Here is a 21,059-nt window from a genome sequence, read left to right as displayed (position 1 = left end):
AAGAGCAGATCCTCACACAGTAGCTTATGTTGGACTCAGAACACACTGGGGAGACTTTGTTTTGCTTAATCACTGGGGAGGTTTGCTGGGGAGGCTGAGACATTTGAGTGGAGATTGTGCAAAAATTTAGAGAGCATCTGCGCCCTTTTTTTGAGGGTCAGCGCTCATTATTATTTATTCTCCTTGCTCAATTAGACTGGAGAGTCTGTAAGCTCTCAAACCCAGCGGGGAGATTGGAGAACACATGGGTGGAAGTGCAGATACACACATTCATGCATGAGTGTGCAGATGCTCAAACAAACCTCTGCCTGAGGTGTACACATGCAGGGCTGTGCACACCAGCAGGGGAATCCGATGCAGGTGGGACACATCAACAGGCAATAACTCAACACATGCATCCTCCTGCCCACACACATCTCTTCCACCTTGATCCAGGCTGATCTCATAGTGACTCTTGCTTAACCTCTATGGGTAATCTCTGCACATGTTTTTATTTCCTGAGGTGTTCTTTGGAGGAAGGGGCCAGTGTGCGATCCTACAGTAGAATAAGTGTTGATTTTATTGCCTGTGACCCAGCATGACCCCAGCAGAAACCATTGCCAGGTGGGTTGTTCTGCCATGCAGACTGTGGTGTGCTGATAGATATCTCTGTCTTTAAGTGTTTCAGGATGGCTCATATGGAGGCATTAGCTGCTGTCAGTCATTCACTGTCATGTGCAGTGCTGAGAGAAACAATACATACAGAAACACTTATTTTTAATGGAGTCTGGTGCTGAGTGATTTTGTTGTTGAAACAGTGTCATGATGAATTCTATGTGATCGTTTACTCAGTAGACAGTGAGCTAGACATCCTGTCAGTCAGTCAGTGAAATTACATGGGTATTAGATTGTTTACTCTGACATTTGAAATCCATGAACTAAAAGACATTTTTAAAAAGTAATAATACAAAAGACCATTCAAAATCCTTGATCCTGCAATTTTTTGTTTCATTTGCCTGGATGTTTTGAACTGAGCTGTTTCCGTCATTACCAGTTACATCAGTTACATTTTAGTAGCATAGCGATTTAAAGCCACTAAGAAAAACAAACTATAAACTATAACAAAACTATAAAAGTGGCTATTTTGACTGTGAAAACTGGTTATTTTTGTTCTGTCTAGCATAAATTCTACTTCAACTTCAAAACAACATTCTTTCCTAGTCTCACTGATAAAAATGCGACATGTTAAGTCTACAGTGGAGAGTGTAGCTCATGTTGTCATTCAGTGAACTCTATAAAACCCTTAAGTATATAATCTATAAGACATTGTACTGTACCATTTCATTGCAGTGCATTTGGGCAGTCAGCATTCTCTGTGAAAGCCGCAACTCGGTGGGATATCATCACTACTTTTACAACCAAATTAAAAAGTCTGCTAGAAGTGTGTCAACTCTGTAACCACTAACTATATTTTATCTCATGGTCCTTTCATAAATGGAGATAGTCTTGCTTTTAATTTCACAAACATATATTTGTCATCTCTTGTTGGCATTGTCAGTGTGTGTGATGTGCTATTGTGTGCAGCTTTGTTATTATGCGTCTGTGCATTTGTTGCTTTGTAATGTCATGTGTTTAAATTGTGTCTTCTTGAAGGAACTGCAAATGAAACGAGCTTTAAGCTAACTCTGGTGCCGTACATCATCACATGTTCAACACTGTACATGGTCCCTTAGAAATAACATAAATCTAAAAATGCATTTTTTTGTTTACAGACAATTAAATTGACACACACACACGCCCAAAGACACTGAGGATCTCAGTGTGTGGCCACGCAGGAATTGCTCGGACAGGAAATAGAATATAAATGATGTTATCAACAGACAAACAAATAGTGCAAAACTGTAAACAGACTGCCCACATCTGGGCACACTCTCTCCCGTATCCCTTGTCTGCTCTTTCTACAGCAACACACCGTGGAGAATTCAGACTTATTTTCTGTGGCTTACAAGAGCTTAGGCCCAATCAGGGAGACTCAGACTTTTACTCTTTCTTTAATTTGGCATGGAATAAAAACCAAATGGACAGACTTCAGCTCAACTGGAGTCAATTGGTTTCCATGAGCCTGTACATTGCTAGCAGTGCAGTATCTCCAACAGTAGAGGCATATGGGGTTTCCCTTGTAACAAAGAAGAATGGAGGGAATGGAGAAGTAAAGTGGAAGCAGCTTTTCATAATGAAGGATGGAAATCCTAGCTGGAACCATATTTAAAGCCTCAAGGGGAAAACACATGGAGCATATTATTGCCAGGTCTGAATTTAAGATTGTAGGAGATTAGCATGGTTAAGAGGTCCACCTCTTGGATTTATTATATGTTTTTCTTCCAGGTAAGACCGTGCTGTCCTCTTATTCTGAATCGTCTAATCTTTGTATCTTTTACATGAAATTCAGCATGGGCTTGACCAATAACTCGGAATCCAACTCCTCACCGGTTCACTCATGTTGTACAAAACCATGACCTAGATAACACAGTTGAGCAGCATTACCTCACCCTATTATCAACACTTTCCCTACAACACACAGAGTCTCTTTTATGAAATCAGGCAGTATTGTCACTCCTCACCTCTAAAACCACTCGTAGGGCCTGGTGAGGCTTTTGATAATATCTCTTCTACATCCACATCTCCACATTGTTTAAGGGGAACAGAGAATTGAAGGAAAGAATGAAAGTTCATAGCTAAGTTTTCCACAGAAGAGATCCAGTGTGCTCTGGGAGTGTGAAGCAATGAGACTTTTAATTGTCTTTTATTAGTTTGCAGGGATTGAAAACTGAGTGATTGTTAAATATTACCAGCATTTGTCTTTGGAGGATAAACTTATGAAACACATTACGACATAAATTCTTTGGTAAGCATGAATACTAAAGAGGTAGAGAGTGTTGTCCGCTAATCCCAAGATCAGTGGTACGATTCCCAGCACCTCCAAATTTCTCCAAAAGGCTGTGTTATCAGTGTTTGAATGTGTGTGGGAATGGGTGAATGTGGCTTGTAATGTAAAAGTGCTCTGAAAGTTTAGAAGATTAGAAAGGCATAATACAAATGCAGTCTATTTAAAAATTACCATTTATAGACCAAACACTTCTGTGTTCATCACTGCCGGGGGCTACGTTGGTGGGGTGTTTTTCTTCTGGTACTTGTGAGACCAAGGATGTATTAAGGAGAACTGGTTAGCATGAAAAGATGGCCCCCATTCACTCCTATTAAAGTTGCTCAGTGTTGCATAAAGCCAAAAAAGCTTACTCGTGCTTCTGTGTCTTGGGCATATAAAGCATGTGCACCAGAGCCCTTCTTCAGTGTGTCGGCCCAGCTGGGTGATTTCCAGTTGGCTCTTTGCTCGCTTGAATGGGGATAAAATAATTAAATCATGCTGCTCTTTTAGACTTTCCATATTTTGTTGGACTAAATAGCTCAAATTCAGCCACTCCTTTTCCAATAATTGTGTTTGGGGAAAAATGCTTCTTGGGGCATCTGGTGATGAACCTGGATGTTGTAATTACACAGTTTGGCTACTATGTTTTATTGGGTTCACAGCCCAAGGCTATTACTGGGGGCCTGGGTGAGAAATATGATGAAATATGATCTAGGAAGTTTGAGAAACAGATCTGTGCATCTGAAGTTACCACAGCATGAACTATGTTATGCTTCATTATGACAGCTGTGAAGTAAAAGATAGATATCCTCCCATTCAAGTAATCCATCAGGAATCTGTGCTTGCATGTATGTAATGGGCCAACGCAGCCCATTGTTGTATCCAAATGAATGAGAGAGCTGAAGTTTTGCATGCAGAGCTATTGTTTGCCTGAACGCAATCTTAGTCATTGTTCTTTAGCCTCAAAAGGTGTCGCTGTGTGCCTCTGCACATGGCTGGGAGCCAATCAAATCTAAGGAAAACAGTGTCACTGTATCAAACAGTCTCTTGACTGGTTGCCTGTTACACTGCTGTGCCCAATAGTAGCATTTTAACTTGTCATCAGCCTAATGGTAAACAACCCACAATAAAATCAAATCACAAAAACACAGTAACTTTTATATTCAAATTTAAATAAATTCATGTTTTTTTAATGCTTAGAAGTCAAATTGGGTTCACACAGTAAAAACACACTCACTAGTAACCTGGCCAGTGTTGTTTACTAGTGGTTAATGGTTGGAAATTGAAAGGATTTTCCTGCTACATGGAGCCAAGATCTCTGAATTGACCCAGCAGGTGGGCCGTAGTTGCTGAACTCCATGGTTCCTCCGTCATTGCTTGAGAATGTGAGGCATGCTGGTTTCTGGGACGTCTCACTACTGGGTCACCAGCCTGACACCCACACGACCCCTGACCTCATTTCTGTCCAGCCACTCACAACCAGTCACATCAAAGGAAAAGAGTCCCTGCCTGTGTAGAGGGTTTAGTTGAAGACAGGAATAGGTAGACAGGGGCAGACTTGCTTGCAGATACACACGCGTAATTATATTTTACACAACACTTGTTAATCCACAAGTGTGACTAAATAACATTTCTCCTAAAAGCAGAATGGGAGCACGGGCTGATGGTTTAGATTTTACTGTGGTTGAGAACATCTGCACATAAATCCACTGTTGAGGCACACACACTTGAATCCCAAAACCTTCAGATCTAATAGGATCTCAGAAATGTCTGGTTATCAATATCATGTGATATTTAAGTGTGTGTGTGTGTGTGTGTGTGTGTGTGTGTGTGTGTGTGTGTGTGTGTGTGTGTGTGTGTGTGTGTGTGTGTGTGTGTGTGTGTGTGTGTGTGTGTGTGTGTGTGTGTGTGTGTGTGTGTGTGTGTGTGTGTGTTTGTTTGGCCAGTTTGGCCTGAATTCCAGTGAGCATGCTGTGTGTCAAGAATGCTAGATTTGTGCAATGTGACAGCAGCAACAGGAACAATTTGTGTTTATAAAAAGGAGTACAAATCCTTTTTAGAGGCCCCTGAAGAGGCTGAAAACAGGGCTGCATTAATTAATTCAACTCAGAAAAGGAACACGCCGATTGGATGTCATTTGGTGGACATAATTGCTGTTTGTCTAAGACTACAGCCATACTATGTTTACATTTTTTTTTTAATGAAAACGATCTCTGTCCACACTTTGTCAATGGTTGCTTAGTTGAAGAAAATACTATGGAGGAAGAACAGCAGTGGCAAAAAGTAAGACTAGAGATTTCTTTGCCAAGAGAGGAGGAGACACAGTAGCCCCCCTCCACCCTTCTCCCTGTGTGACATGTCATATGTGTGATTGTAGTTTGATAGTCACGGAGTAACTGCTCTGCTTCATATAGCACAGGGGTTTCATGTGGCTGATATTTTACATCTTTATGGGACAAGCGCATTGCCCTTACTAATGTCTGTGCCCACATGATGTGGAAGGGATCATTTATGAAGTGACCAGTGTTTGTATCTCTCCAGACTACAACGCAGTTTTCTAATGAAAACAGGATCAGCACTCCAGATAGTTTTTTACTGGTTTTGACGAAGCCTTGGAGATCTTAGTTGGAGGAACAGCGGCTCTCTGTGGGACATGGAGGAGATGCAGACTGGGGAAGCGTGATGGTGTGCTAGTGAAGCTCCCACTGCAGAGACTCTGCTCAATTCACCTGACAAATCTCTGCTCCTTTCCCAACAAAATCGATCAGCTGCTTCTCCTCAATGGGATGAACAAGGACTTGGAATGTTCTACTGCCATTTGTTATACTGAATCTGGATCAGTGAATCCATCTGTGATAGTAGATTACATCTGCTTGGCTTCCATCTGCACTGAGCGGATCATGTATAAAGGAATTTGCTTCTACGTAAAGAAGGTTGGTGAACAGATGTCACAGTGTGAAGTAAATACTGCAGGCTGAACTTGGAAACATCGTTATTAAACAGCAAGCCATTTTAGTTATCATGGGAGTTTTCCTCCTTCATCCCATGTTTATATCCGGTGTGAACAATGACCCTGGCCGACCAGATAACGGTCTTGGAACAAAAACATACACATTCACTTTTCATAATCCTAGTGGACTCTAACAGAGCAAAATGAAACCATGACTTATCAAGATAAACACAGTTTTTTAATTGTCCTGCCAGGGATATCAACACACCAGACCACTGCTACACAATTCTCAAAAAAGTATATCAATCTGTCCCCAGGCAGCTTTAGGGCACTCTGATCACTGCATGGTTCATTTTTTGCCAACCTACAGGCAGAAACTCAAATCTGCCTGTGGTTTAAACAGTGAAGAAATGGACCAGCGGGGAAAGCAGGACCTGCTAGACTGTTTTGACTGCTTCAATTGAATTGTTTTTGAAGATGCAACTGGCAACGTGAACGAACTGACTGGAACTGTGACATCTTACTATTGCCACAGTTTCCTGCATTTGGTTATCAGCTCCTCTGAAAACGTGTGCCAACCATGAACCTCTGCATATACAACAATAACAAGCCATGGTTCAAAACCAGACCAATATAACTTTGTCAGGTCAAGGATGGTGCCTGCAGAAGTGCGGACTGAGCTCTGTACATGCATGCCAGAAACTCACCGACAAAGGAGATCAGAGTGGCTAAAGTGTTAGTACACTTCAGCTCAGCGTTAAACATCATCATTCCAGAAACCCTCTCCTCCAATTCTCCCAGTTCACTGAATCCCTCACCATCTGTCATTGGATTACCAGTGTCCTGACAGGGAGGAAACAGCAGGTGAGCCTAGGTAAGCCACTTATGGTACATGAAGAGTTACTACTTCCGCTGATCCTCCCCAGGGATGTGGAGCACCAGTGGAGTTTAACAGCTGTGGAGGACCCAGCAATAAAACTCCAAGTTTGCAGATGACACTATGGTCATCAGACTCATCCAAGATGGCGCCAGGTCTGCATATACAGTAAGGGGGAGGTTGAATGACTGGCGCTCTGGTGTAGTCGGAACAACTTAGAGGTTAACACGGTCAAGACTGCTCCCCCCTCACAATATCTAACAGCTCTTTGTCAACCTTCAAGTTTCTGGGAACAACCATTTCCCAAGACCTAAGGTGAGCAAGCAACGTTAGCTCCATCCTCAGAAAGGCCCAGCAAAGGATGTAGTTTCTGCAGCAACTGATGAAGCATGGTATGCCACAGGATCTATTGAGCCAGTTTACACCATAGTCATTGAATCCATCCTGTGCACATCCATCACGGTCTGGTTCAGAGTAGCTACAGAACAGGATAGGAGCAGACTGCATCAAAAAGTAAGGACAGTAGGAAAAATTGGTGCTCCCCTGCCCATCTTCCAGGACTTGTACTCTTCAAAAACCAGGAAACGTGCAGGGAAAATAATTTCAGATTAACACATACATCACAATTTCATTCCCATATATGATGCACATTATTGTTGTTTGCACTACCAAACCTGTGGTAACGCTCTCTGAAATCACTGCAGTAGCATTTAAGCTCTCATGAAGCTTTTGTTGCAAAAGTTATTCTGAATGGAAGCCTCCAACATTCATAGTTCATTCAACTTTCTAATAATGTTTTTTGTTAACCTACAAATTCTGTGCAGTTGTCAAATTGAGTTCACACTTGTACCACATTTTTAAGCTAATTTGACTTTTCTTTCTACATCGAGTAAACAGTGTCATTAATTAGTCTCTCTTCAGTAAATAACTCACCTTGTGTGTGCTTTAGTTCACATAGAAGAGTTATGGCCATTCACTCACACACCAGCCGACAGACGTGGCCTCTCACACGTGCAAACAAATTCACAAGTTTAGATTTTCTCATACATGTGTCCACACACACTCCGACTATCAGTGAGTGTGTATAAAAAGCCAGATGAAATTCAGCAGTGTGTCGACCCCCTGACCAAGTGGCGTGGCTGGGTTTTTTGAAATGGCACACCAGAGGGAAGTAGTGGCGGGCTGAGAAAAGTCTTGTCATCTTTTTTCCCAACACTTCCTCAAGATTTATATGCATTCTGTATCATCTCATTATGTGTAGAGTGTTTTGACTGGTGAAATGCACTTACAATAAATCTGAGTTATTGTTGCTGTCACATGCACTCCAGCTGTGCCAAGATCTCCTAGTGGGTGATTGTAAAAGTGTGTGTGTCTATGCACACATCCATGCATATCTCTTTACAGTTGAAGCCTAAATCACTTCTCAGTTGTTAGTTTGAGTTCCAACTATGCAAAGAAATCAAACCACTATAATAGTTTTGGCATGTCAGTGCAATTTACACCTAAGGCTTTGCTCTTTGATTATATCAAGGTTTTCCATTTTAACATTCTTAAACGGCCTTACTGCAATTATTACATAGTGATTTATATACCATCAAAATAGAGACTGTATATGTCCACTTACTTGACACAGCTGTTTGTGAATGTTGCCCTCCAAGAAATGATTAGCCAATAGTCTAAGGGGTGCATGATCTTCATAAAGATATGTTAAACCTAAAAAGTAATGAAAAATAAGCAAAGTGTCCTTTACTGTGCTGTTAGAGACTAGAAACACTAAATCAAAAGAAATATCAAGTTAATTCCTTGACAATACAGCCCATGTAATGAATCTTACCTTTTCTAGATGCACAAGATGTTCTGATCAACAGGAATCCACTTTTTGCCTCCCGCTGAGTGCTTGCACCATTCTGTGTCTTTGCCTTTGCCTTCTCTTTTGGGCAATTTTGTAGCATGCACTAAGCTCCTCTGCACCTTCCCATCCATAAAGTTTGACTGTTGAACCCCATAGGGAGCATTTTCTGTATCCAGTTGCATACTCCCTAGCAGGGGTCTCTGCAGGGGAACTGAACTATGAAACTCCAGGGGAGGTAGTGAAAGGGAAACAAAAAAGGAACTTACTGTAAACTCTTCATCGTACATACTCAATGGGCAGACTTACTAAAATTTAATCCAGACCAGTAACAAAATGTCAACACATCCTGACCACTTTTTCGTGACACATCGGTATCACATCACCTCACCTGTCATCATTCAGCTACCTTCCTGTCGCTGCAGTTAGCAAGGTTGTTGTCGGCTGTGGGAGTTTTGGTTGATAGTAAGTAAATTAAAATGCACCCTTACTGGACCTTTGATGTAGTGGAAAAGTGGACTTTTAAGACTTGTATTTGAGTACCTCTGCTCTAAACCATACTACCTGTTCAGTGCCTCTTGATGCATGGGGAGAGAATGTTTATTTCATGAATCAGGGAGCTGTTACACACCATTTTATTATTAAAAACACTTGAGCTGGCTCTCTAAAATGTTGGAAAGCTGAACAGGCTTCATATAATGGACTACTGGTCTCTGGTTGTCATTTTAGCCCTCATGCTATGCTTTGGATCTGGGTAGCTTAGTCTGAGCTTTCATACCACCAGCAGCTTTAGAAAGGAGGCACATTCTTCTCTCCTTTAGGTAATCCCTAAATCACACAAGCTTTACTGTTTTTTGCTTACTTTCCTGGCCATTTCTTGACCTTCTCCCTATGAATGTGTTAAGTATTCTTGGGGAGGTTTTCTTTTCCAGGGCTCAGGGGAGTGGCATATTGATTGATGGGCTGATTTTGTGATGAAACATTAGGACTGCTCTGTCATTGTTTGATTTAGCCCCCAGAAAAAGAAAAAGGTGGATACATTACCTCATCAGAGAGTGGGGCTGAACTATGTTTGATGTTTGACCTCAGAAATATTCCTTCAGGGCACATAAACCTTTCTCAAATGGGGGGGGGGGGGGGGATCTTCTGACACTCAGAGGTTAAAGAGATGTCGTTTCTGTCAAGACAGATGACACACTTATCATCAGTGTGCTGAGTAACATTTTTTAGAACCATGAGAAGTAGCTCTTAAATGCACAGTTCTATGCAAAGAGATAAGTTCAAAGGACACATTTGAGTTTTGTCAATGGTTTCAAAATGTATAAATCCCCTATTACAGTGTGACAAATCAATGATCTTTGCATTTTGCCCTAAGATACATGCATCATCTCTGATCTCATCATCCCTCAAGTGAAGTTGACTGTTGTAGGCGTTGTGTAATGCCTTTTGTCTTAAAAGACATTGCTACAACACTAGATTGATTTCAACATGAACAAATATTTTTTATTTCTCTGGGGTATGTAGGGGCTGGACTGGGTGAGAACTGTGTGGCTGTATGAATGCTGACATTGTCTGCTGGGGCACACACACACACACACACACACACACACACACACACACACACACACACGCACACACACGCATACCTACACACTGTTCCCCATAGTGTTCTCCTTTGTGCTTCTTGTGTAGACCTTGTTTGTCTGCTTTAGATTTAATACTTAAACACCACATCATGCTCACCTTTTGTTTTTGTCCAGACAGATTTCTTTTACAGGCCCAGTGGAAAAGCTGTGCACACCCACACTCATGTGAGAGTATGACCTTTGACCCCTGCCTCTAAGTGGTGTGCCCTTAAATGTTTCCTTAAAATGTGCTTCTCCTCGTAATGTTCCTCTCGGATGGGAAATTCCCATGTCTCTGGATTCTTATGGGGAAACTGAGTTAAAGGTCCACAAAATCTTTGCAATGGTTTGGTTTCATGTTATCTCCTCTGAGATCTGAACTTCTTTCTCAGCACTGTTAAAGGAATACTTTAAATTTTTTTGGAAATACATTTGTTCACTTTCTTGATGAGAGTTAGATGAGAAGACTTATACCATCATGGCTGTACTGTTAAGATGTAGCTACACCCAGCAGCAGTCAGTTAGCTTAGCTTAGCTTAGCTTAGCTTAGCTTAGCAACAAGCGTACCAGCACTTATAAAGCCACAGTCTTTTCTATTTAAACATATGGATTAAACATACAAGGTAAAACTGTTCATTAGGGAGCTTTACAGGTGGTTGTCGGTGGATTTTGTTACCTTTAGACAGAGCCAGGCTAACTGTTTCCCTGTTTCAAGTTTTTATGCTAAGATAAGCTAACGACATTTAACGTACAGACATAAGACTACTGGTACCAATCTTCTCATCACTCATTACACAACTCTTAGCAAAAAATAGAATAAAGGTATTTCCCAAAAATGTCAAACTGTTCTGTAAAGTCATTGCAACATGTCAAGGTTGCTGAGGATAGCCTGGCTGTTTGTATCTGTGGTAGGCTTATTCAGTGTATAGGCTCCAGTTCCCCTCTTTAAACACCTTTGATACACACACTACGTCTTCGACCTCAACCAAAGGCAAAGTGGAAGAAACAGAACACAACTGTTAGCCACATTTCAGATTTCTGGGACCAGTCAGAGTGTGTTTTTCCAGCCTAGAAAAAGACACCTTTATGTGAATGGAAAGTGGTGTGAGATCAGAGGATAGTAGTGTAAAAATAAGACATTGGCTAACCAGTCCTGTTTTTAGAAGTTCCTGAGAGAGAAAGAGCGTGTGTGTTGCTGTATTTTGGGCTGGAGAAAACGTGAGAGAGGTGTTGGGAGGAGGGCATGGACGTGGCACAGGAGTGGGAAGACATTAAACGGTGATTTTCCACCCCGTCTGCAGTACTTTAAATGTACACACCTTGTGTTTTTGAGGTTTCCACACAAAGCTGGCCTTGTGGGTCCTAAAACTGCCCAGGAAGCAAGATCAGACATGGGAACGAGTGTGAAGGTTCACTAAGGATACAGTAGCTGATGTGGTGTCGGGTGGCTTCAGGATAGTTTAAAAGGAAAAGGTTGTGTAGTCTCTCAGTGTGAACTCCCACAAAGCTCAACTGGGTTGTCACCAGAGATGGGAAGGATAATGGTTGCAGCCATTTCCCCCTACGGCCAAATGATGTCAGCCATAGGGCAGACATGGTCACAGATGTATAAACAACCCCCTCAGTTCAAATTGCTTGATCCAGATGAACTCATAATGGATATGAACTGTGTTTTGATAACTTACTGATTCTGGATCATGAGCGCCTTTTCCACATTCTCTGTTCCCAGTGAGTTCAGGCCACTGTGATCAAGTTCATTCATTTCCCCCCCTAATCAAAGCCAGCAGCTGCAAAGTGTACAGCCTGGGCACGCAAGGCTTACTACCGTGTACAGTGGCATTATTATTCTACCACTGTTTTCTTTCCGATCTACTGTACAGACTCTAGACCCTGCCTGTTGGGGTGCAATAGAAAAACCGATGGATGGAGGCCAGTAAAGGAAAGAGCAAGGGTCGGCCCTCCTCGGCCTGTCATGCCTCCTGTGTCTTCCCGGGGTAATGAAAGAGGCTTTTTAGCAGTGACAGCGGAGAGGTTTTTTCAGGCATTCCTTTGACATGATCTTATAGGAGGAATATGCTCTGGCTCAGGGTGCGGTGAGGACATGCAAAAAGAGATCACTGTGCAGAGCTGTCATCAGGAACGGACAGATGAGAGAAAGAAGGGTGGTGTGATGGAGAGAGCAAGGACAGGAGGGGTGGGAGGACATCAAGGTAGACAAATTTTACCGATGACATCACCAAGCAGAAAAGCTCCCCACATGCACGCACTTCTGACATTTTTTTTTCTTTTTCTGCAGCATGTGCTTAACGTGTTAGCCATGTTGCGTATAATGTACACCTTGACTGGCTAGCTGGTTTCCTGACAAGCATGGTAGAAGTCTTAAGATCTTGTGTTAAAGTGTTATTTTATTTAGTAGTAGAGCATAAACAAACCCTCGTCTGGTTCAGTTAGCTGGTCAGAAGAGATTATTAAGCAATTTATTCAAAACTTCAGTTTACAGTAAGGACATTATGTGGTCTGTGTGTACAGTAAGCATGTGCTGAAGCAGTTTTTTGTCAATCAAAGCTACCAAGTCAATGAAATGAAAGTTTTAAGGGCACGTGATGGAAAGGTAAATTTGTAGAGGGTGTAATGTTTTCATGTCCAATTAGCGTCACAGTATACGTCATGAGCACCCTTTGCTGCTGTATATTTTAGTGAGTGTGTGGACACATGCAGGTATTTGTGTGTAAATGTGTCCTATAAAATATTTCATCGTCATCTTGACAAATCCTACTCCCTCTGGTTGGATAGGAGTCAACATGTCTTACAGTAGGGGAATGTTCTTGTGTCAGAAAGAGACACAAGTTATTTTCCATACTTCCAGGAATTTTTGAAGTTCTTCGAATCATCAATCAAAGCACTGGCTGTCTGCTTTTGAAACAATCCAGAGTGGAAGGAAGTGGGGCGCTCGCCTCATGGGGAGGTAATCAGCCATTTAGACAAACTTTCCTTTAGTAAAGTCTTCATGCCAAGCATGAGTGCTGATAGCTTTCCACAACATAGCTGCTACAGCCATCAATGGCAATAAAAATCTCTTTTTAATAGAGTCAGTGGGTGTATGCAGCTTTTTCTCACCAGGCAAATGTTAATGACTTACAAGTATTGTGAAATAGCCTCAATCTTCTTTCCAACCAAATGCTTATATCCAAGTGGCAATCTCTTGTTTTCGCAAGCTTGGGACTCATTAATTAAATGGACCCACAGTGTAAACCATAAAGACCCCATTGTTGATGTAATTAAATAGAAAGACTCCAGTGCATATAATGCTGGGCTGCATACCTTTTTCAATCAATACTTTACCAATTGCTGCATCAATAACAAAACAATACTTTGATAATGCCTTACTTAAATAAAAACATGTTTTTACTGAACAAAAGACTAACTTCTCAAATGTGAAATGTCTAAAAGGTTATACAGAAACTTTACCCAAGTTAAAGTTGTTAATTCAGGAGTCAAAGAATAAGTAGACCAGAAATCTGACATGGTATCATGTCTAGTCAGAAGTTAGGGAACTTCAGGAAATCAACATTTCTGTCAGTTCAGTGTTGAGATTTAAGACCCAGCCATACCAATAAACCTAGTTCAACAAAGCAATAATCCCATATACTTCACTTACTGACGATGTACAGGATGTAGGGAATCTCTCACCCTGATACAGCTGATAAACTTAAACATGGGCTTTCATCTCTTTCTTCTCTTATCATAAAGTTCACCTCATGTTGTGTCTAAACGGCTATAATGTCTGGTCTTCTTCAGACACCTCTGCACTCATGATTTCTTGCAGAACCAAAGACAGATGTTATGTGGTTTACTTACTTATTTGAAGGATAAATACCCAGTGAAGAATACCATCCACCTCATAACACAAATATTGGTTCAGTGCCAATAAACTTGCTGGTCAAAAAATTACTACTGTGTTTAAAAAGGAGTAAATATTCTTCCCATTATAACACTCTCTAAATGCTTCAGGTACAAACAGAGGTGGTGCTCCTCAGTCAGATGGTGTTTGTTTAGATGTTCAGCAAAGATGTCTTGCGTTGTGTTTGTACTGTAAGTCCATCATTTCATGGCTTCTGTAGCATGCTAGTACTTGGCAGTAAAAACTGTGTCTACACTGCAGTACAAACAAATTATTTTCAACCACTTTTCCTTCCAGACATTTTACCAGCCCTGGTTTAGCTGAAAAGTTCTTTGTTTGCGTTGTCATAGATGTCATCTCTATCATCTGGTTGTTTATGCCTCATGATCTGTCAACATGTCCACCAGCGATGAATAGGTTTATATTAATGTGACAGTTCCTCTGCAGTTTATTCCTGGACAGCTGTATCACATTTACCTCCCAAAGCAGACACCACCTCTCTCTCTTTCACTGGCCTTAAAACCATTACTGGCTGTATAAGGACACTGTTATCATGCTTACAGATGTTTCTGATGGAATATGTTGCATGCAAGGTGGTGTGAGGCCATACTTTATTAGAGAGCCAGTGATGAATGACCTTTCCTGGAAGGTTCAATCAGGAATTAGCAGAATAAAAGGTCATTTGACTGCAGTTGTAAAGTTGTGTAAGGGATCAACTTGTTTTCAAACTGAAAATAGCTGGAATGGTGTGGGTGTATTATTACCAATGAAATATGATTTTAGGAACTCTGGAAAGTTGTGCAGGAATAGGGTTTGAAGAATTGTTCACAATCAGACAGGAACTTTTGTTGAGGCATCATGATGCTCGATGCTTGTGTCCAGTGTTAACTTGAACAGTGACCTCTGTCTGCTTTACTAGAAGTTGCTAACCTCTTGGGAATCACAGATCTTTGAAAGAGCTTGTCTTACAAGTATTCAGCACTGCGGTCGCCAGGTTTGACCACTCGCCACACACAACTGTTGCCAGCTCCTTGATCACTTTTATGAGTGGTAGGTTTTTCCTTTGACAAGCCATCTGTGTAACTGTCTAGTTTGTAGCATAGGCATACATGCTTCTTGTCACAACATCATCATCAGGTCTGTGGCGCCAGCCCAGGTCTATTTGCATACCTGTGAATCAAGTGGGGGACCCAGAGGAAAAAGTCATGCAAATGTGCGTTTGCCTTGGCACAACATGGTGCCCACATCAAGAGTACTCTCCTCAGAGAGGCAGGGCGGTCCGACAGCTCTTACACAGGTTGCTCTTCAGTGAGGAGGGCAAACTAAGGGCTCAGACTGAGAAGTAGTCATTAATCTCTACAGGTGCCACTTTGAAATTAACGTTAGAGGAAAAATGTACTCATGTGGTACAAGTTGTACACTTCTGAATTTGTTTGCTTGTAATAGCAGCATTCTAGTTATGCTGTTTTTTATGTCAAATTTAACAATATAATTCAGATTAAATGAAAAGGTATAGTTCAACATTTTGAATCACGTCCTTTCTTGATGATTTTTACATCAAAATGATACAGGACCATTATTTGCTATTCTTGTTTGAAAGTTTGGAAAACTTGCTCAATTTGGCAAAAAACAAACATTTTAGTCTGGTTCTTTTTTCCATAAATTAATCAATTTGTATTCCACAAAATGTAGTATAATATATAGTATAATTGAATATATTTATTTAATCCATAACATACACCCAGGGGAGGAAGTAGCACAATAGCTACTGATACCAGACAACAATATTAGAGAATTTTCATAGAAAATTACTTTTATAGTATCCATTTCCCCCTCTGTAGCAGAAATAGGAGAGACAAATTATTTTGATTTACGCTTTTACTAGGCTGTATTGTTTTCCATTACACTATTAACTGAGCAAGCCATCTCAGTTTAAATCCATGATTGATTTCCACTCTGTCATCCAGGCTAGAGGGGGTATTGTAGCCTTTCAGTCTGCTCAGTTTGATATATGAGCATATGTTTTAAATTCAAAATCTGCGTGGACACTTTTGTGTTTTTGACGGTTTGATATAGACCCCCAAAAATCCCCCATGTTGAAATATCTGCCTCCATAAAGTAGTAGTGACCTTTTTGTATGTGTGAGCTCAGGTGCTATTTAATATGACTGTAAATCCATTATCACCCAAGTGTTAGTCATACAATAAAATACAAAGTCGATCTATTTCCCTTTGACTCAACTGTTCAAGTGGATAACTGGTTTTGGCTCCATGTTTTTGGTGCTTTTAAATAAAGGTTCGCTCTTAAAGTGTTCTTTTGGCACCTTGGCAATACCTGTACAATAGAAAAAAAACAGTAATGTGTTGGGTCATTTTCTCACAAATTAACTGAAAGAGGAAAAGTACAGTGAGTCTCCCAGGTTCAAGGCTTCCCCAGGTTTTGGGATGTTTTGCCTCGGGACAATAGATCTGGCACTGACTGATCACAGCTGTGTTTGTGCTGTGTTGGCGTACTGGAGTAGTTCCCTCCTTCCTCCAGCTGACCCTGTGGCCTGAGCTAGGTTGTTCCCAAGGGGCTGAGGGCAGCTGTGGCCTAGAGGAGGAGGAGGAGGAGGAGGAGGTGGAGGCAGGTGAATACAGACCAACTTCTCCCTTCACTCCTCCCACCTCTGTACCCCTTGGCCTGTGTGCTGTTTTGTCTCTTGGAATCTGGACGAAACATATCAACAGATGATTATCAAGTCCAGCAAAGCCAAACTTACAATAGAGTCCCTAAGGCAGATGTTGTCCCTGAATTATCTCAGGGACACTTTTTCAGGAATGCAGCAACATAGGTTTAATCTTGAGCAGGGTTGTGTGCTCAAGGTTGCACCATCAGGCTTAGAAAGTCCATCCTCTGATTTTATCACGCAATCCAGCTTTTACTGTTGACTCAGGTGTTGCAGCAATTTTTTCAGTATTTCAGGATTCTCTTAATGTGCTCGCACTTGTTCTTACTAATGATTCTACATATAATCTTTCCTAGGAACTCATATTGGCAAATGAGCATGACTTTGTTATGTGTACTTGCCATGAGAATTACTGTTGGTGTTTCACAGTTTTATAGTCAATAGAAATCCATCTGAATAAGAAAAAATAGACCAAACCCCAAACAGCTACATTTAATATTTATCTGGAGCGATTTTGCCTTTAAGATTACAAACCTGTTAATTTCCCACATCTGTACTGTTAACTGTCATGCTGTCTGAACTTAATGCATCAGTCTCACCAGGAATGCTCTCATTAAATTCTCATTACCTGTCTGATGCATCCTTATTTGGCACATCAATTTCATATTTTTTATCTGTGCATTGATCTTGTTTAGTTTAAGACTTGAAGTTAAACAAGTCCTGGAGGACACAGGAATGCACAAGAAATAAAAGATCCTATTTACCTCCCCTGGTAGTTATAATCAGTCATACTGCGTCTCCCAGCAGCTCAAGCCAGGTGATCTGACCAGGAATTCACTCAACGCCACCTCACTCTTTGGCCTTTCAGGGGTAACCAAGCATATCCAGCCAGGCTTTTTTCCCCTGCCTCCTCTGCTACCGCATGAAAGCAGTGGGGGAATCATTTTTCAAAAAGAAGTGGGAGTGTGTGTGGGAAAAAGAGAGAGAAGTCCAGTTTGTGTTTTATGATGTATTGTGCAGACTCTCTGTAGCTTGTTTGCCTCCCCCATAGAAAACACAAAATGCTTTGTTTTTGTATCAACGTGGGTTCTTACATTCAGTAACGTGCAGAAAAGGTCAGTATTTCCCACAAAATGTGGAAATTCCTATGTTATATCTTGATGTTAACACACACTTTTGTTGTAATAAATGTCTTGCCTGGCAAACTTGTATCAGTGTGGAGTAGATAAACAGACGGGTGAGTGTGCTGAGAATCTCTCAGCCAGTTACGTTTTTGGCAAACAGGGCCAGACTGACCTTCTCAACTGTCAGGAGGGAGGCTGTGAAACGCTGGGATCTGCTTTAGGTTTGCACCTGTTGGGAATGTGAAGGGTTTAAACAAATGGAGTCAGATGTCTGTGTGATACTGAAACTGAGCTAATGTTGCTGCAAGAGGCAACAATTCTCAAACCTTGTCTCCTTTCACCTCTACCTTTCTGCATGTCACCCCCCCCCCCTTTCTCTCCCGTAATTTCCTGTCTCTTTACTCTCAAATAAAGGCGTCTATGCCAGAAAAAATCTTCTTTTAAAAAAAATAAAAATAAAAATAAGTAAGTAAGAGGATAACTGGAATAAGAAACAAGGTCAGATTGGCATGCAACAAAGGTCAAAGGGCAGCTAGTTTAAATCTTAACTCTTTTTTTCTCCACAGTGTCAAAACAAGCCGTGTTGATTTCAAAGTTTTGTGGCGGGAACTGTACTCAGTGGGAGTTATTTTGTAAGGTGGTTGCGTTCTCTTGACAGTATAAGTGGGAGTATCCTGCTCATGCTGAGGTTTGAGCATGATTACAATCTTAACTGATGAGGACCAGCCTAGGCAAGTTCAATCTGTTTGAGTAACTTTAAAATATTTTTAAGGGATAAAAGAGTATATGAAAGTTTCAGGAAAGCCTCTGCCTGTATCAGACATGTTCTCCTCTTGTCTGAATTGAGATTTGTTCTCTGCAGGGAACGCATATTATGTAATACCACAAAGAGGTAAATGTTGAAATTAAGAGGTCGTCTGAGGTCGAGATGCCTTTGATGTGAATGGCAGCAACTTACTCTGATGAGCCTCTAATTGCTTTGTACTACAGGCCTCATTATAGCAACTTTAGTGACAGAAAGAACGATGGAAAAGATATTGTGGCAGATTCAGTTAGATGAGGAATATTCTTTTAACTAAATATTGAACTGGAAATGCATTTTTAATGAACTGTTAACATCAGAAACTACAAGTGCATTCGCAGTGTTAAAATATAGTTAGTAAGACATCATTTACACAATCAATGTTTTAATGTCTTTGTCTTAGTTTTTACACCTTTCAGGACATCTTACCAGTTTTCAATGAAATAAATAGAGAATTCATTTTTCTCATGAGGTTAAAAGTAATCCTCCCTAAAATCTTGCAGTAACTGAAAAAGTATGTTTCTGTTTGGGTTCATTTACCAGTCAACCAGCTACCCAGAGTAAGATATGACAACTGATGTTGGCTTTCATGCTTCAATTCATGAAGTCATTCACACAGGACATGATCTGTACCGTGTCAAAGTCACTGACAAACACGTGATAACATTCACTTCCTTAACTGCAACTATCAACAGTAAACTCTGTGTGTTCTGTTTATGTTAGACATGTTTATAGGGAAGTAGATGAGATTCCTGTGATAATTATTTTATTCTCATACTCTCAACATTCCTTAAGCGCATATGCAGACCTCATCTGTCATATTAGCTTTAATAATGACAGCACTGTGTAATGACATGGATGTGGACAGAAACAGTCTGTTCCACTAAATACACTCAGTCATCTATGGTCTCATGAACCAAAGTCAGTCAAATTTGGAAAGGAGTCTGTTCTTCATTAGATTATCTGCTTGTCAGTTTTTCTTTATCTTCTAAAAGTAAAATGTCTCACAAATCAAAGTAACCTGTTTTGTTTTTTAACTTTTTGATCATGAAGGTGGGTCATTCGGTTTCTGCACAAGCAGTAACACATTTTAATGTTTATAAAAGATCCCAAAAGAAAAAAATCATCAGTGAATTTTCAGGGCTTTTGAGGGTTATTGAACCAGTTGTGCACAAAATGCTGTGTGTCTGTCCTGTTATGAGTTTCAATAACATCTCTTTCTATTTATTTTTGTGCTCCTTTCTTCTCTAGTTGAAGCAGCCTGACAAGGCAGCGGCAGCGGCTCACACATACTTTCAGGCCAATCCAGAACATGTAGAGATGGGTCAGAACCTGGAGCAGTACAAAGACCTGCAGGGGGTCAAAGAGGCCCACTTTGTGGACCGAGAAGCCCGTCCTCACCAGGTAAGATCTTTGAATATAAGTATACATTATGGTCCTTTTTAGTTGTTTGTTACTTCATTTTGGGTCCTTTCTGTCCTTTTCTCACTACTATGAGTTCATTTAGTCCTTAGCAAGATGCCTGACCAGCGATAGTAGTTTTTCTGCTTCACGTGTTTCTGAAAAGGAGAAAGTACAGCTGTTGTCACTGTATGAAGGGCCACTTGTGTTAATGGCCCTTGCAGATTAATGACTGCAAACTCATTTAGGCCTTTTAGTGCTGGTTGCAGTGAAGCTGCACTGAATGCTGAAGAGTTTTTGTGTGCCTTTGTGTGCTACCTGCTCAGGAGACTGAGGTCTTTTGGAGTGCAGGGGGCGCTCCTGAAGACCTTCTTTGACACTGTGGTGACATCAGCCATCTTTTATGGGGTGGTCAGCTGGAGCAGCAGCATTTCAATATTACTTGTAAATCTTGTAAATAATGTATATAATGTCACGACTATTTTACTACATATTTCTCACTATTATTGTTCTTATAGTTTGTTTGTTTTTTGGACTTATTATTTATTGTTCTTTATTCTTTTTCTTATTGCTGCTCTTATATTCTATTACTGTCCACTTGCTGCTGTGACAATGCAAATTTCCCCATTGTGGGACTAATAAAGGAATATCTTATCTTATCTTATCTCATCTTCTTCAATGACCCTTTTTGACCCTTGCTCACCTGCCCTCTCACTTCTTTCTTTATTGTCAAATCAAGCTGATGCTTTGAGCTTCTACATTCTGATTTCTAACTACGTTGACCTGTTATTGTACCTTAATTAAACTTTTAAACACTAATTTTAATGTATCTGTGTCCCCGCAGCTTCTCTTTCTACATAGCTCTGTGTGTGTAGATGCATACTTGGCATTAAAATTGTGTATATCTTAATTTGTTTTAAATGTACTTTAATGTACATTAATAATCATTTTTAGCAA

The 21,059-nt window shown here is 40.7% G+C and overlaps 1 protein-coding gene across 1 annotated transcript in view; it reads left to right on the top strand.

The window, feature by feature from the left end:
• Positions 1-21,059, top strand: part of p3h2 (prolyl 3-hydroxylase 2) — a 56,110-nt gene that overhangs the window by 21,660 nt on the left and 13,391 nt on the right. Inside the window, exon 2 of the mRNA XM_062424531.1 lies at positions 19,953-20,105. Within this exon, the coding sequence (XP_062280515.1) occupies positions 19,953-20,105 (153 nt within the window). The remainder of the gene's footprint in view (positions 1-19,952; positions 20,106-21,059) is intronic.

The sequence above is a fragment of the Scomber scombrus genome, chromosome 8 (genome assembly GCF_963691925.1).
Source record: "Scomber scombrus chromosome 8, fScoSco1.1, whole genome shotgun sequence".
Classification (NCBI taxonomy): Eukaryota; Metazoa; Chordata; class Actinopteri; order Scombriformes; family Scombridae; genus Scomber; species Scomber scombrus.
The sequence above is the reverse complement of the archived record's forward strand: the minus strand, read 5'-3'. Positions and strand labels throughout refer to the sequence as shown.